At 53.7% G+C, this 12,122-nt stretch overlaps 1 protein-coding gene across 3 annotated transcripts in view; it reads left to right on the top strand.

Moving 5' to 3' along the window:
• Positions 1-4: 4 nt before the first annotated feature.
• The window catches only part of Tmco3 (transmembrane and coiled-coil domains 3), a 36,655-nt gene continuing 24,537 nt past the window's right edge, over positions 5-12,122 (top strand). The window contains exons 1-6 of one of the 3 annotated variants that reach the window (XM_046454945.2): positions 5-455; positions 5,067-5,578; positions 7,495-7,674; positions 8,289-8,480; positions 9,626-9,754; positions 11,746-11,838. In XM_046454945.2, coding sequence (XP_046310901.1) covers positions 5,135-5,578; positions 7,495-7,674; positions 8,289-8,480; positions 9,626-9,754; positions 11,746-11,838 — 1,038 coding nt within the window. In that variant the 5' untranslated portion in view covers positions 5-455; positions 5,067-5,134. The remainder of the gene's footprint in view (positions 456-5,066; positions 5,579-7,494; positions 7,675-8,288; positions 8,481-9,625; positions 9,755-11,745; positions 11,839-12,122) is intronic. The other 2 variants (XM_046454944.2, XM_046454943.2) reach the window with 2 other exon arrangements.

The raw sequence follows: 12,122 nt of genomic DNA, 5'->3' as shown, positions 1-12,122 counted from the left end.
CCCAGCTTCCGGCTTGTACGGCGTCGCCCCCTCTGTGCCAACGGTTCTGCCGCTCCTCCTTCGGAGGCCGCCACCGACCTGCGGCTCTCAGGCCTCGAGTCCACTGGGAGGAGGAGGAGGGAGACCGACGGCACGGCGGAACTCCAGCTCCCGGCGTGCTCCGCGCCGCGCAGGGGCCGGCAGGACCGCCCACGCCCCGCCCTCTTAAAGAGGCCGCGCCTCGCTCTTTGGCCCTGGAGGAGTTGCCCGCGCGGGGAGAGGGCGGTGGCGGTCATTCGCCTCCTGGTCTCGTCTCCGGTTCCGCGTCCGATCCCGCGTCCCGTCTTTCCCCAGGCCGCCAAGAGAAGGGATGCGGGGAAACCCGCGTCCAGAGCTTTGCTCGTGGCGCCGCGGAGCTCCGGATAGAGGACACTGATGCTTGGGCTGAACGTCCAGGGCGCGGCTACCTCGTCCCGGTGAGGGCCGTGGGTGCGCTGGGCCCCGTCCGTCCAGCGGCGTGCCCCAGGGGGCCCCTTCCCTGCGTGGGGCTCCCGCCCAGGAGACGCCCCTTCCCGGCGAGGGGCTCCCGCCCAGCAGAGGCCCCTTCCCGGCGAGGGGCTCCCGCCCAGCAGAGGCCCCTTCCCTGCGAGGGTCTCCCGCCCAGCAGAGGCCCCTTCCCTGCGAGGGTCTCCCGCCCAGCAGAGGCCCCTTCCCTGCGAGGGTCTCCCGCCCAGGAGACGCCCCTTCCCTGCTAGGGGCTCCCGCCCAGCAGAGGCCCCTTCCCTGCGAGGGTCTCCCGCCCAGGAGACGCCCCTTCCCTGCTAGGGGCTCCCGCCCAGCAGAGGCCCCTTCCCTGCGAGGGTCTCCCGCCCAGCAGAGGCCCCTTCCCGGCGAGGGGCTCCCGCCCAGCAGAGGCCCCTTCCCTGCCTGGGGCTCCCGCCCAGCAGAGGCCCCTTCCCTGCCTGGGGCTCCTTGGTGGGGCGTCCTTGGGGATCCTCCCTCACCAGGGGCCCCGGAGTGGGCGTTCCTTTGTGTGTGTGGGTCTTTCCCACAGGGGCTCTTCCCCGAGGGAGCATCTTCTCTGGGAGCGTCAGGGGGATCTTCCCTGATAGGCTTCTTCTCGTGGGCATTCTTCCTCCTGGGTGGGTGTAGGCTTGTGGGGCTTTCTTCCCTGAGAGCTACTTTTGGTGGGGCAGGTTTCCCTCTGGAACAATACTCCTGGGTCTCTCCTTGGTGGGTGCTCCCCTTCCCAGAGGATTCCTTCCTGGGGGCTCCCCTCCCCTAATGGGCACTAAGAGGTCACCTATCCTGCCCCCCCTTACTGGTCTGTCTTGCCCTGTGTTAAGGCGAATTAGCAGTCGTCCTTTACCGTCTCTTTAAAGACAGATACACCTGGCAGCAGACCCAGGTTTGCTGATCAGGGCCAGCATACGGTGTTCCGCAAGCCTTTCACTTAAGCTGACAGAGCCTGGAAGGTGTCAGAGTAGACAAAATAACCAGGATGGTTTGCACATCCCCTGGGAGGCCTTAGTTCATAACCTATCTGTGAACTGTTTGGGAGTGACCAATTAAATAAGTCCAAAGTGACAGAAGGTCTAGCATATCTGCCCGCCTCACTGTCCCACCTCTTTTTGCTCCTTTGCAGCCTCTTGCAACCCTTCAGAAGGAGAAGGGGGACTGGGTAGACTTTGTGACTTGGTCTTTACTAGCCAGTTCACCTCCTGGCCACCTAGTACAGGTTTCTTGCTGCTGAGAGGGCACTTATTCACGAGTCTCCTTTTTCCTTCCTTGTTGGCTTTCTTGGCACTGAAGGAGGAGCTAACCTGAGCAGCTGGCCTGCAGCTCCTTGTATGGCCCTGCTTCTCTCTGTTCTTTGACAGTCTCACCTGGTACCACCTGAGCAAACAGTAGCTATTTAAACACCCTGAGGGACACTCAAGGTTGCACACCACATCCCTGTTTTCCTGCTCAGCCTCTGCACATTTTCCTGATCATTCTTAGAACCAGAACTTATTGGTCTTGCATATTGTCTGTTTTTTGTCAAACAGTAGAATCTCGTGATTGGATTAACTAATGAAATATTTGCTTTTTCTAGAGGTTTTATAGTTTAAAGCTTTTTAATAGCCTCAGTAATTACCTTCTTTTCCTTTCCTTCCTCCTCCTTGTTCTCTAATTCTTTTACTAATTTGAAATGAATAATGTATTTATAAATCATTTATTTCATTTTTGGCAACTGTCAGTTTATTTGTAGGATCATAAGTGCTCCATTTTTAGGAAATGTACTTTAAAGTTTAAAATTGGTCTTTAAGAAAAAGGCTCCATAAAGAGACTTCAGGTCACTCACTCCATTGAGGTGGTCTTGCCTGCTCGTGGCTCTCTTCCTCTTTGCCTGCACAAATGCTGCCTGTGCTGAACTTGGACATGTGGCAGTAATGTGAAGAAATCAGAGGCACCTCCTGTTTTTTCTCTTGCAGGAGAAGCTAGATGACTCTCTGTTAGACACGTACTCAGCTCCCTACACATTCACCACAGGCTCAGGAATTCCCTGCCAGAGACCCACAGGGAGCTGCCCTCCCACTCACTAGGGCCCTAGCTTCAGCTGAATGGACCAAGGTAGCCACCAGGAGCTGGCTGTCCCCACAGCTGTCCCCCAGCTTTGCACACTCAGGAGAGAAGTTGGCCTGGTAGGGACCATCTCGGTTGTGGCATCTACCTGATAGACCCACCTGATGGTGCCACTTCACACTCTAGGGATGGCTAAGTCGACTTTATTTCCCACAGTGTGGCTTGGTGCACACTGAGCAAATGGGTTGCACAGGTCCCAAGGAAGAGAGGGCAGAAGTTATCTGATAGGCCAAGGAGAGCACCAGCTTCTCAGAACTCATGCAGACACACAGCATGGAGGTTCCCTAAAAGCACTGCCCCGATGCTTGTCCCCTGTGCTCTGTAGCAGGTGCTATGTGCTGCCCCCGTACCTGAGGGCCCTTGCTCTGGGTATCGAACCCAGGGGTGCCCTACCATTGAGCTACATACTGGTCCTTTATTTTTAGACAGGGTGTTGCTGAGCTGCTTAAGATCTCACTGAGTAGCTGTGGCTGGACTTATGAGTCCCTTCCCTCAGCCTCTGGAATCTCTGAGATGATGGGCATTTGCCACCGTGCTTGGCTCAGAGTGTTGATTTTGCTCTTGTAAATAGAAAGTGTCACTGGTAGGCTGCACTGTAGAGCTGCAGCCATCCCTGTGCTTGGCCTATTCGCAGATGGACCCCATGCCTACCCACTGGCGGACTCCCTTGCCTTGTGTGTGCTCCAGTGAGTGCAGGTGAGGGGCTGTGCTGGCTCCTTCCAGCATTTCCATCCCTGGAGGATCCTAGTCCCTTTTAGCCACACCTCTCCCCCTCCCTCACCCTGAGAGCCACTCATCTGTCCTGCGTCCTGTGCCACTGTGAGGCACTTATGTAAAGGGAATTGTGTAGTATGTGGCTTTTGGAGGTCCCTTTACTCAGCCTCAAGATCTGTTCATGTTGTTGAACATATCGATAGTTCACTATTACAAGAATCCAAATGTCTTGTCAACAACTAAAAAAATAACAACTGGAAGTAAAAATATTTAAAGTTTGCTCAAGAGAAAACGTGGTATAATTTAGTAGTCCATAGGATTTTGTAGACAGGCTTGAAAGTAAAATGAGTGATGTGCATTAAGAATGTATAAGTGCAGGGCACAGTGGCACAGGCCTGTAATCCCAGGAGCTTGGGAGGCTGAGACAGGAGAATTGTGAGTTCAAAGCCAGCCTCAGCATCTGTGAGACCCTGTCTTTAAATAAAATACAAAATAGGGCTCGGGATGTGGCTCAGTGGTTGAGTGCCCCTGAGTTCAATCCCTGGTACTAAATAAATAACTAAATAATAAGTAAATATACACACACGTATGTATGTATGTATGTATGTATGTATGTAATTTCAATATCATGCTCATGTTACGAAACATCTCAGTGGTGAATATCAATGTGACTGCAACTGAAATCCTAAAAGAAAAATCAGTAACTCCCTTAGGTGTGGGGGTAGAGGGGTGACTTTAATTTCCAGAACCAGGTTGAGGAAAGAACCAGAAGTGTGCACAGAGAGGTGGCACGTGCAAACTGCATTGCGAGTTGTTTTTCTGAAGCATGAAACCACAAAAGAACCACTTTTAGGGCTGGGAATTTACGTAATGGTAGAGTACTTGCCCAGCATGTGAAGGTCCTACTTCAATTCCTAGTACTGCAAAAAAAACTCACCTTTGGAGACGTTCTGGGGCAGATGGGAAGCATGAAGGAAGCGCCTCAGATTTCTGTCTGGGTCTGGAGGTCTCCTCCCAGCAGGTCCTCACTGCTCTGCAGCGGGCTCGAAGCTGGCATCGTAGAGATGGGTGCTTTGCTAGGAGCTGAGCTGCAGCCATCCTTGTGCTGCATTAGCTCAGTCCTTCCAGGGTCTGGCTTCTAAAAGATGCACTGAAATCCAGCTCTGAGTTTCTGTGATAGAAAAGGCTTGAACAGTTAGTAGGGGTTATAGGTATTTTATTATTATTTTTTAAATTTTTCTATCTTCATCTCTTATTAGCTCTTAACTGTGCTGACTTTGGAAATTTGGCAAGACTCCAAGTGATTCTGGAAAGCCAGCAGTGTGACTGAGGGGCCATGTCTCAGGAGATGGCCTTTCTGAAATGCTCCTGAACATGGTCCCAGAGGCTTGCCAACCTGAGATGGTGTTTTCTGGGCTTTGATATGTATAGTCCCTCTTGGGTAGAACTGGCCTTTATCTTTCATACATGGTAGATTTGGTAGAAATACAAAGCTTAAGATTTCTAAAAATCACCTTTAAAATGAGATCTAACTGACCTTTAATCTCCCCTCTGTGCCAGGCACCCTAAGAGGCTCTTACTTCATCACTTAGTGTTTGATTGAAGTGGTTCAGATGTTGTTAGTGATCCAGGAAAAATGGCATTTCCTTTAGAAAGCTTACAGTGTCCTGGATGTTGTTGGTATTTAACTCAGGTCAGTAGCGGTGAGCTGTAGTTCAGCCATGTGTGACAGGAAATCTGTTTTTCAGCTGAAAATGTGCATGTAAGATGCAGCCTGACCCGAGCTGCCGTCTGGAGCCCTTGCTGTGCTGGGACCATGAGGGCCTTGGAGGAGAGTCTCTTCTGGATGCTGCTCCTGGCCCTCTGCTTGGTGGCAAGTGCCACAGAGCATGCGGAGGTGGCAAAACATGCCATCAAGCTGCACCGCGGCAAGGGAGCACCTGCCGCCCAGAGGAGGCAGTGGGCCCTGGACAGCTGCAGGAAGCTCACCGGGCTCCTTCGGCAGAAGAGTGTTGTTCTCAACAAGCTGAAGAGTGCTATCAGAGCCGTGGAAAAAGATGCTGGCCTGTCAGATGAAGAGAAGCTGTTCCAGGTGCACACGTTTGAGATTTTCCAGAAAGAACTGAATGAAAGTGAAAATTCCGTCTTCCAGGCCATCCACGGGCTGCAGAGAGCCCTGCAGGGGGATTACAGAGACGTGGTCAACATGAAGGAGAGCAGCAGGCAGCGGCTGGAGGCCCTACGGGAGGCCGCCATCAAGGTCAGCCATGTGGCCAGTCCTGCCCAGAGCTGTGATCTGGGGTGGGGCGGGGGGTCTCGGGAGCCTCTGGGGTGCCAGTCACTTCTAGGAGAGGCCAGCCCTTCAGCACTCTGTTGTGGAGATCCCCGAGTCTGGCTGAGCTCTGATGGGCGGGAATGCCTGCAGCCTTGCGCTCCTGTGAGGGCTCAGCCACCTGCAGTGGGCCTGAGAGTGTCCATCAGTGACTCCCTGACCAGCCCAGTGTGTGCAAGGATTCTGGCCTACGTGCAGCGGCAGAGTTGCCTTTCCAGGCACTTCTCAGAACACAGTGCCATCGTCCTTGAGGGACGCTGGCTGCAGCTGTGACCTGGGTCTCTTGCCATATTCTTTTCTGAGTGAAGCCTGTGTTCTTCATTGCCTTACAACAAAAACAAAAATATAAAAATACTTATAAACAGATGTGTGCACGTGAGGTGAGGCTTTGGACCAAGTGTGCTTCTAAAGGGGGCCACTGTGCCAGTGTTTCCACAGGCACTGCCGAGCACCTGCAGCTTGCCAGGCGCCACACCCAGGCTCCGTCGAGCAAGTGCCACTTCCCCCTCATGGAAGACCTCAGGCTGTCACGGCTTGAAAGGAGATATAACTTTCTTATGACTGTCACCAAAACAAGGGTGTTTTTTGGTAGGATACAACAGTCAGACAAGCATTCAAATCAAGGCATTCAGTGACCTGACTTGGCTGCCTGCCTGTTGCTGCCTGCCTATCGCCCATGTTTCAACCTTGGGACAGTCGAGGTGCTAAGACCCTTTTTTTGTTTGTTTTAATATTTTTTAATTTGTTGATGGACCTTTATTTTATTTCGATGTGGTGCTGAGAATTGATCCCAGTGCCCCATACATGCTAGGCAAGCACTGTACCACTGAGCTACAACTCCAGCCCCGACCCTTTGGTTATAAGAGGAATTCCGGTGGACTCCAGGTTTGCAGTCGTCTGTTAGGGAGAAGACTTGTGAGTCTGGTGGCCACAGTCCAGAATTGTAGGCCATGTGACACCCTGCATGCTTCAGCCTGTGCCTGTCATGCCTCAGGGTTCTGTGGTCCTCCAGGGTGTCAGCAGCCACCGTTGGGGCACTTGGGAAGGGACAGGGGTTACAGCAATCACAAAAGAGCCACACTGCTGTGGTAGCTGGCCACGGCTCGGTCCCAGCCAGGTTCCCTTCTTGAAACATGAGAAAACGTTTTAAAAGTAAGGTTATCAGTTGACTAGGGTTATGTAAAGTATGTTTACTAAGCGTGATGACCAGCACTGCCCATGAGTGTCCCAAATAACCAACACTTTCTACTTTATGTGTTTTTCTGGACCCGTTAGTCGCCCCTGTCTGATGGGATGGGACCACATCCTGCTGTAGAAATCCCAGAGGTAGCTACACACCAGGTGTTGCTGCTGGCTTTCAGGCAGGGATGTGCTTCCTGAGCGGCAGCACTTGGCAGTTTGTGAGGTGACCTTAAGGGATGTTTGACCCACCTGCAGTGGACACTGCCTTCCCAGGGGTGGAGGTGCAGATGCTGTCCCTGAGCTGGACCCACCTGCAGGGGACACTGCCTTCCCCGGGGTAGAGGTGCAGATGCTCTCCCTGAGCTGGACCCACCTGCAGTGGACACTGCCTTCCCCAGGGTGGAGGTGCAGACGATTTCCCTGAGCTGGACCCACCTGCAGTGGACACGGCCTTCCCTGGGGTGCAGATGCTGTCCCTGCACATTCCGAAGCTCCCTGTGTTTGGTATGCTTGACCTCCTTTGCTGGACAGTCAGTCACAGTGCAGCGGTGGGGCATTGACCTGGAGCACCGGTGGTGGGTCTAGTCACCAGGACCCTGAGCAGATGAGTCCCCTCCTGGTTTTTCTTGTAATGTATCTTGCCCTTTCCTACGAACAAATAGGAAGAGACCGAGTATGTGGAACTTCTCGCCGCAGAAAAACATCAGGTGGAAGCCCTTAAGCACATGCAGCATCAGAACAAGAGCCTCTCCATGCTGGACGAGATCCTCGAGGACGTGAGGAGGGCGGCAGATCGCTTAGAGGAGGAGATAGAGGAGCATGCCTTCGATGACAACAAATCAGTAAGCTGCCTTCCGGCGCCTCTGCCCTGCGAGCCGAGCTGCTGGGCCTGGCCATCGGTTTGGCTATGTCTCAGGGTCTGCGAGCGACACGCTGGTACTCTGGCAGGGGCTGCAGGAGTGGGCGGCCAACCTGCTCCTTCGACCCCTGGCACTCACTGCCAGCCCAGCTTGGCCACTCACGGGGCTTGGGACTGTAGCCTCAGGAGGCTTGGAGGGTTCCTTCCTGATCAGAGGAAGCAGGTTCCAGCTGCTCAGTTCTGACAGGCTAAGACCCTGGGGCGAGATCAAGGCCAGCTGAGAACTGGCTGTGGGTCTAGGGGTGGACCCACGAAAGGGTGGAGAGAAAGAAACGGAAACTGATATTTAAATTCTCAGTTTCTGGGGTCAAGTGTGAGCGTGTGCCCTGCATCAGGTCAAGCGGATGTCTGGAAGTAGCAACGGCTGCTTCTGCCCAGAAATGCTTCATTGAGCGAGTGCCTTCATCATGCTGGTGGTCTTCTGTCTTGTTAGACACAATGTGAACACGTCTACCTTGATGTATGTTCTTTCCTCTTGATGTTGACTGCAAAAGCATCAACATGATTCTGATTGCATGATATTGGTCACTCTCACAGGTCAAAGGGGTCAACTTTGAGGCAGTTTTGCGGGTGGAGGAGGAAGAGGCCAGTTCCAAGCAGAATATCACAAAGCGGGATGTGGAGGAGGGCCTGGGCTTGAGCATGCTGATCGACTCCCAGAATAACCAGTATGTCCTCACGAAGCCCCGGGACGCCACCATTCCACGTGCAGACCACCACTTCATAAAGGCAAGCTGAGGCCACCCGCCCATCTCGCTGGGCAGTCAGCAGGCCTGACCTGATGCGGGGCCCCCTCGGAGGGGGGTGGTGCACAGCCTTCCTCCTGCCAGAGAATGCTGGCATCCCATGCTGGGCTTCAAGACAGCATCCCTTAGTTAATTGTTTCTAAAGGAAAAAGGCATTTTGACATTTAAGATGAAGTTTAATTCTGTTTTGGAGAATTTGGAGGACTTTCTGAAGTTTGGAGTGACCATCATGAGATTAAAGCTCTCGGTGTCTGAGACCTGTTTGAGCGGTTGACTGAGGCAGGAGGATTGCTGGAGCCCAGGGGTTTAAGACCAGTCTAGCAACATAGCAAGGCGCCATCTAAAATTATAACCTGAGGTTAAAGAAACAAACTCTTTTCTATAAAAGAGAAAGCCCTTTGAGGCAGAGAAGTGTGGATGTGGGGCACAGGGCGTTGCATTCCAGGTAGACGGATGTAGATTTGTGTCCTCCCAGGAAGCTGGCCCAGTCTGGAGTGGAGTGCACCCTCCAGGTGGCCTGGAGGGATCAGATAAGCTCAGATCTCCACAGAACTCTTAAGGCAGAGCCTTGCAAGGAACAGAAACCAAACAGAGAGGCGTGGCCTCGGTTCCAGGGAAGAGGGCTCCTCCCAGGCGCTGGCCCGGGACTGTGTCCTGCTGTCCTTGATTGTGAAAGAACAGGCCATGTCCGTAGAGCAACTCCGTGCCTCCTTCACAGCAGTCCCTTTCTCCCGTTGCCATGAGTAAGTCGCGTCTGGGGGTGTGTTTGAGACTGTGAACAGCCTGCTCCCAGTAAGTTCTCACCCAATGGTTCTGACACCTGTGGAAGACTTGCCCGTATGGGTGACAAGCAGGAGAGTCATAGGGAGGACCCCATCTGCAAGGGCTTTGAGGCCAGGAATGGGTGGAGTCCAGGGCTGGGAGATGTGGAGCATGCTGTGGGGCGTGAGCAGGACGAACCAGAGCTGGCTCGTCTGCTCCCGACACGGTGTGCTGCGCTCTGCTGCAGACACAGCAGTATAAAACCTCTCAGTCCTGTTGTCTGCTGGTTCCTGTAAGGGGCTGGCCGTCATCCTGCTGTCCTAGCCCACCCGACGCCTTGATCTGTGCTTGTCTGTTCCGCTCTAGGACATTGTCTCCATAGGTGTGCTGTCCTTACCTTGTGGCTGGCTGTGCACAGCAATAGGGCTGCCCACCATGTTTGGGTACATCATCTGCGGTGTGCTTCTGGGGCCTTCAGGACTGAACAGCATCAAGGTAAGAATAAAACTTGACTGTTCTGATACCGGACAGGACAGAGAGACACACAGACAAGAGCTCTGAACTGGAGTCAGTGAAGAGCCGTCCTCACCCCGGACCAGGAACACACCCTAGAGCTGGAGGCATTGCCCTCCATAACGAAGGGGCCGCTGGGCAGAAGGCAGCCATTGGCCTCCATGGTCATCAGCCTCAAGGTTCTGTTTCCAGTCACCCAGATGTCCTCAGGCGCCAAGCTGTTGGAAGGGCTGGGTCCCTCCTGTGCTTGTGCAGTCCTCAACGTACACCAGGAGCGCCTGTGGCCCCGTTGCCAGGGCAGCAGGGCCCGGGCTGCTCTTGCCAGAGCTTCTCACAGACCAGTTGCTGCTTGTCACAGGTGAACACTCTGACAGCAAGGAAGGGTCCCAAGCCTTGTGGCCTCCCAGCGTGTCATCTGAGCACACTCAACATCCCAGGAGGCTAAAGATGAGCCACAAACGCCCCCCAGCTTTGCTGGTGTGTCCTGGGCCGTGGGGTGAGGAGCCCTGCTCCCCCACTAGTGACTGGTACGCCTTAAACCTCTGATTTTTCCGACATAGCAGAAAGGGTCTGAAGAGGGACCATTTGGGGCTCCTCTGAGCAGCAGGTGGCCCTGGCCAGCCGCAGAGCTGCCTGCCAGCGCCTTCAGCCGGGAGCTGTCAGCTGACCTGACGCAGGGCCACATGGAGGCTGCTCGCCCCCTGGTAGCACAGAGAGCCCTCAGTGTGGCTTTCTGCACTGGCACCGAGTGCGGCTCAGCATCAGGGAAGGCTGCAGGCGGGAGCTTCCTGCCTCATCCCACCCTTCCAGGCGTCAGCAAGTCCAGGCAGACACGGTGCCCTCTTCCTCCTCAGCAGAGATAGCGGGAGCAGGCTCAAGGCAAAGGGCCTGGAGCTGCAGACGCTGATCTTGCTAAGTTGCGGCACTGAGGAAGGAGGCGTGGTTGCAGATGGCCATCCAGGAGCACCTTGTAGGAGTGGGAAAGGCCCCTGTGCAGGGGGCTCAGGCTTCCACTCCCGAGTTCAGGTTGTTGTTTTGGAGTCACAGCACAATCAGGGAACGGGAAGAGAAGTGAGAGAGAGCAGTTGGATGTGGGTAAGGGCAGGGCTGGGTTTGCCAGCCAGTGCAGGGAGGCGCTCTGTCGGCAGCTGAGGTTCACCCACAGCGCCAAGAAGAGCACCAAGCAGCACTCAGCAGCTGAGAAAGGCAGACGGCGGGGTGCCAGTCACAACAGGAAGGGGACTTGACCTGTGAGGCCAGCTCAGTGGGTCAGGACAGTGCCATGGGAGCATTTTAAAAGATGGAGCTGGGCACCTGTATCCCAGCATCTCTGGAGGTTGAGGCAGGAGGGTGGCAAGTTCAAAGATAGCCTCAGCAGCTTAGTGAGACCCTGTCTCTAAATAAAAAATAAACAGGTCTGCGAATGTGGTTCAGTGGTTAAGCACCTGTAGGTTTAATCCCCAATACCAAAAAAAAAAAAAAAAGGATTGAACTGTTAGTCACCAGGACAGAGACATCACATATTTTGTGCTATTTATTTATCTAGTGACAACATTAAAAGTAAACACCAAATGAAGAGTCAAAGCAGTCACAGAAGCTGTTCACCAACACTGTGGATGTGGGCATTGAACTCGGGGGAAGATACATCTGTAGGGACTTGCTCGGCCCTAACAGGAGCCAAGAGCGAGCAGCGCTGAGTGAGCTGCCTCCTCATCCCAGAGGTGGCCAGTGAACAGTGCTGGGGAGGCCCAGAGCAGCTTGCAGACAGCGGAGAGAAGCATGCTTCTCTGTGAATCAAGACAAGGGGAAGACCCTGAGGGCAGAACTCGTCAGATGTAGGAGAAATTCCAGGAATTGTTCTCTTTTAAAGTACCAGTGTTGGGGGCTTCCTGCCGGGGACCAGCACCAGGGTGGGTGTGGGGGCTTTCCCTGGAGGCCTGGACTCACACAGCCTCTCCACCCTTGCTCTGCAGTCCATGGTCCAGGTGGAGACTCTGGGAGAGTTCGGGGTCTTCTTCAGTCTCTTCCTCGTTGGCCTGGAGTTCTCCCCGGAGAAGCTGAGAAAGGTGAGGCTGTGTCTTAGCACCATGTGGCTTGTCACGTCCGGTGTTCAATGACAACTTGGCTGTTGAATTTCATATTTTTAGGATAGAACGTGTTATTTTAGTCTGATATACTATTTTTAGGGCATAAGTTTCTAAAGATAAAAAATGTTCCATTTGTTAAAGTTAAGATCTAATAAATGAAGTTAACTTTCCTGTGGCTAAGGTCAAGAAATAATGTTCCACCTTAATATGTGGGCCCTTCCAAGAAGGTGCCAGACTTTGGGGTGGAACACCGCAGACGGGTA

Source organism: Marmota monax, unplaced genomic scaffold, assembly GCF_021218885.2.
Source record: "Marmota monax isolate L192 unplaced genomic scaffold, Marmota_monax_Labrador192_F-V1.1 WCK01_AAM20220418_F8-fsc00026, whole genome shotgun sequence".
NCBI classification, from domain to species: Eukaryota; Metazoa; Chordata; class Mammalia; order Rodentia; family Sciuridae; genus Marmota; species Marmota monax.
The sequence above is the reverse complement of the archived record's forward strand: the minus strand, read 5'-3'. Positions and strand labels throughout refer to the sequence as shown.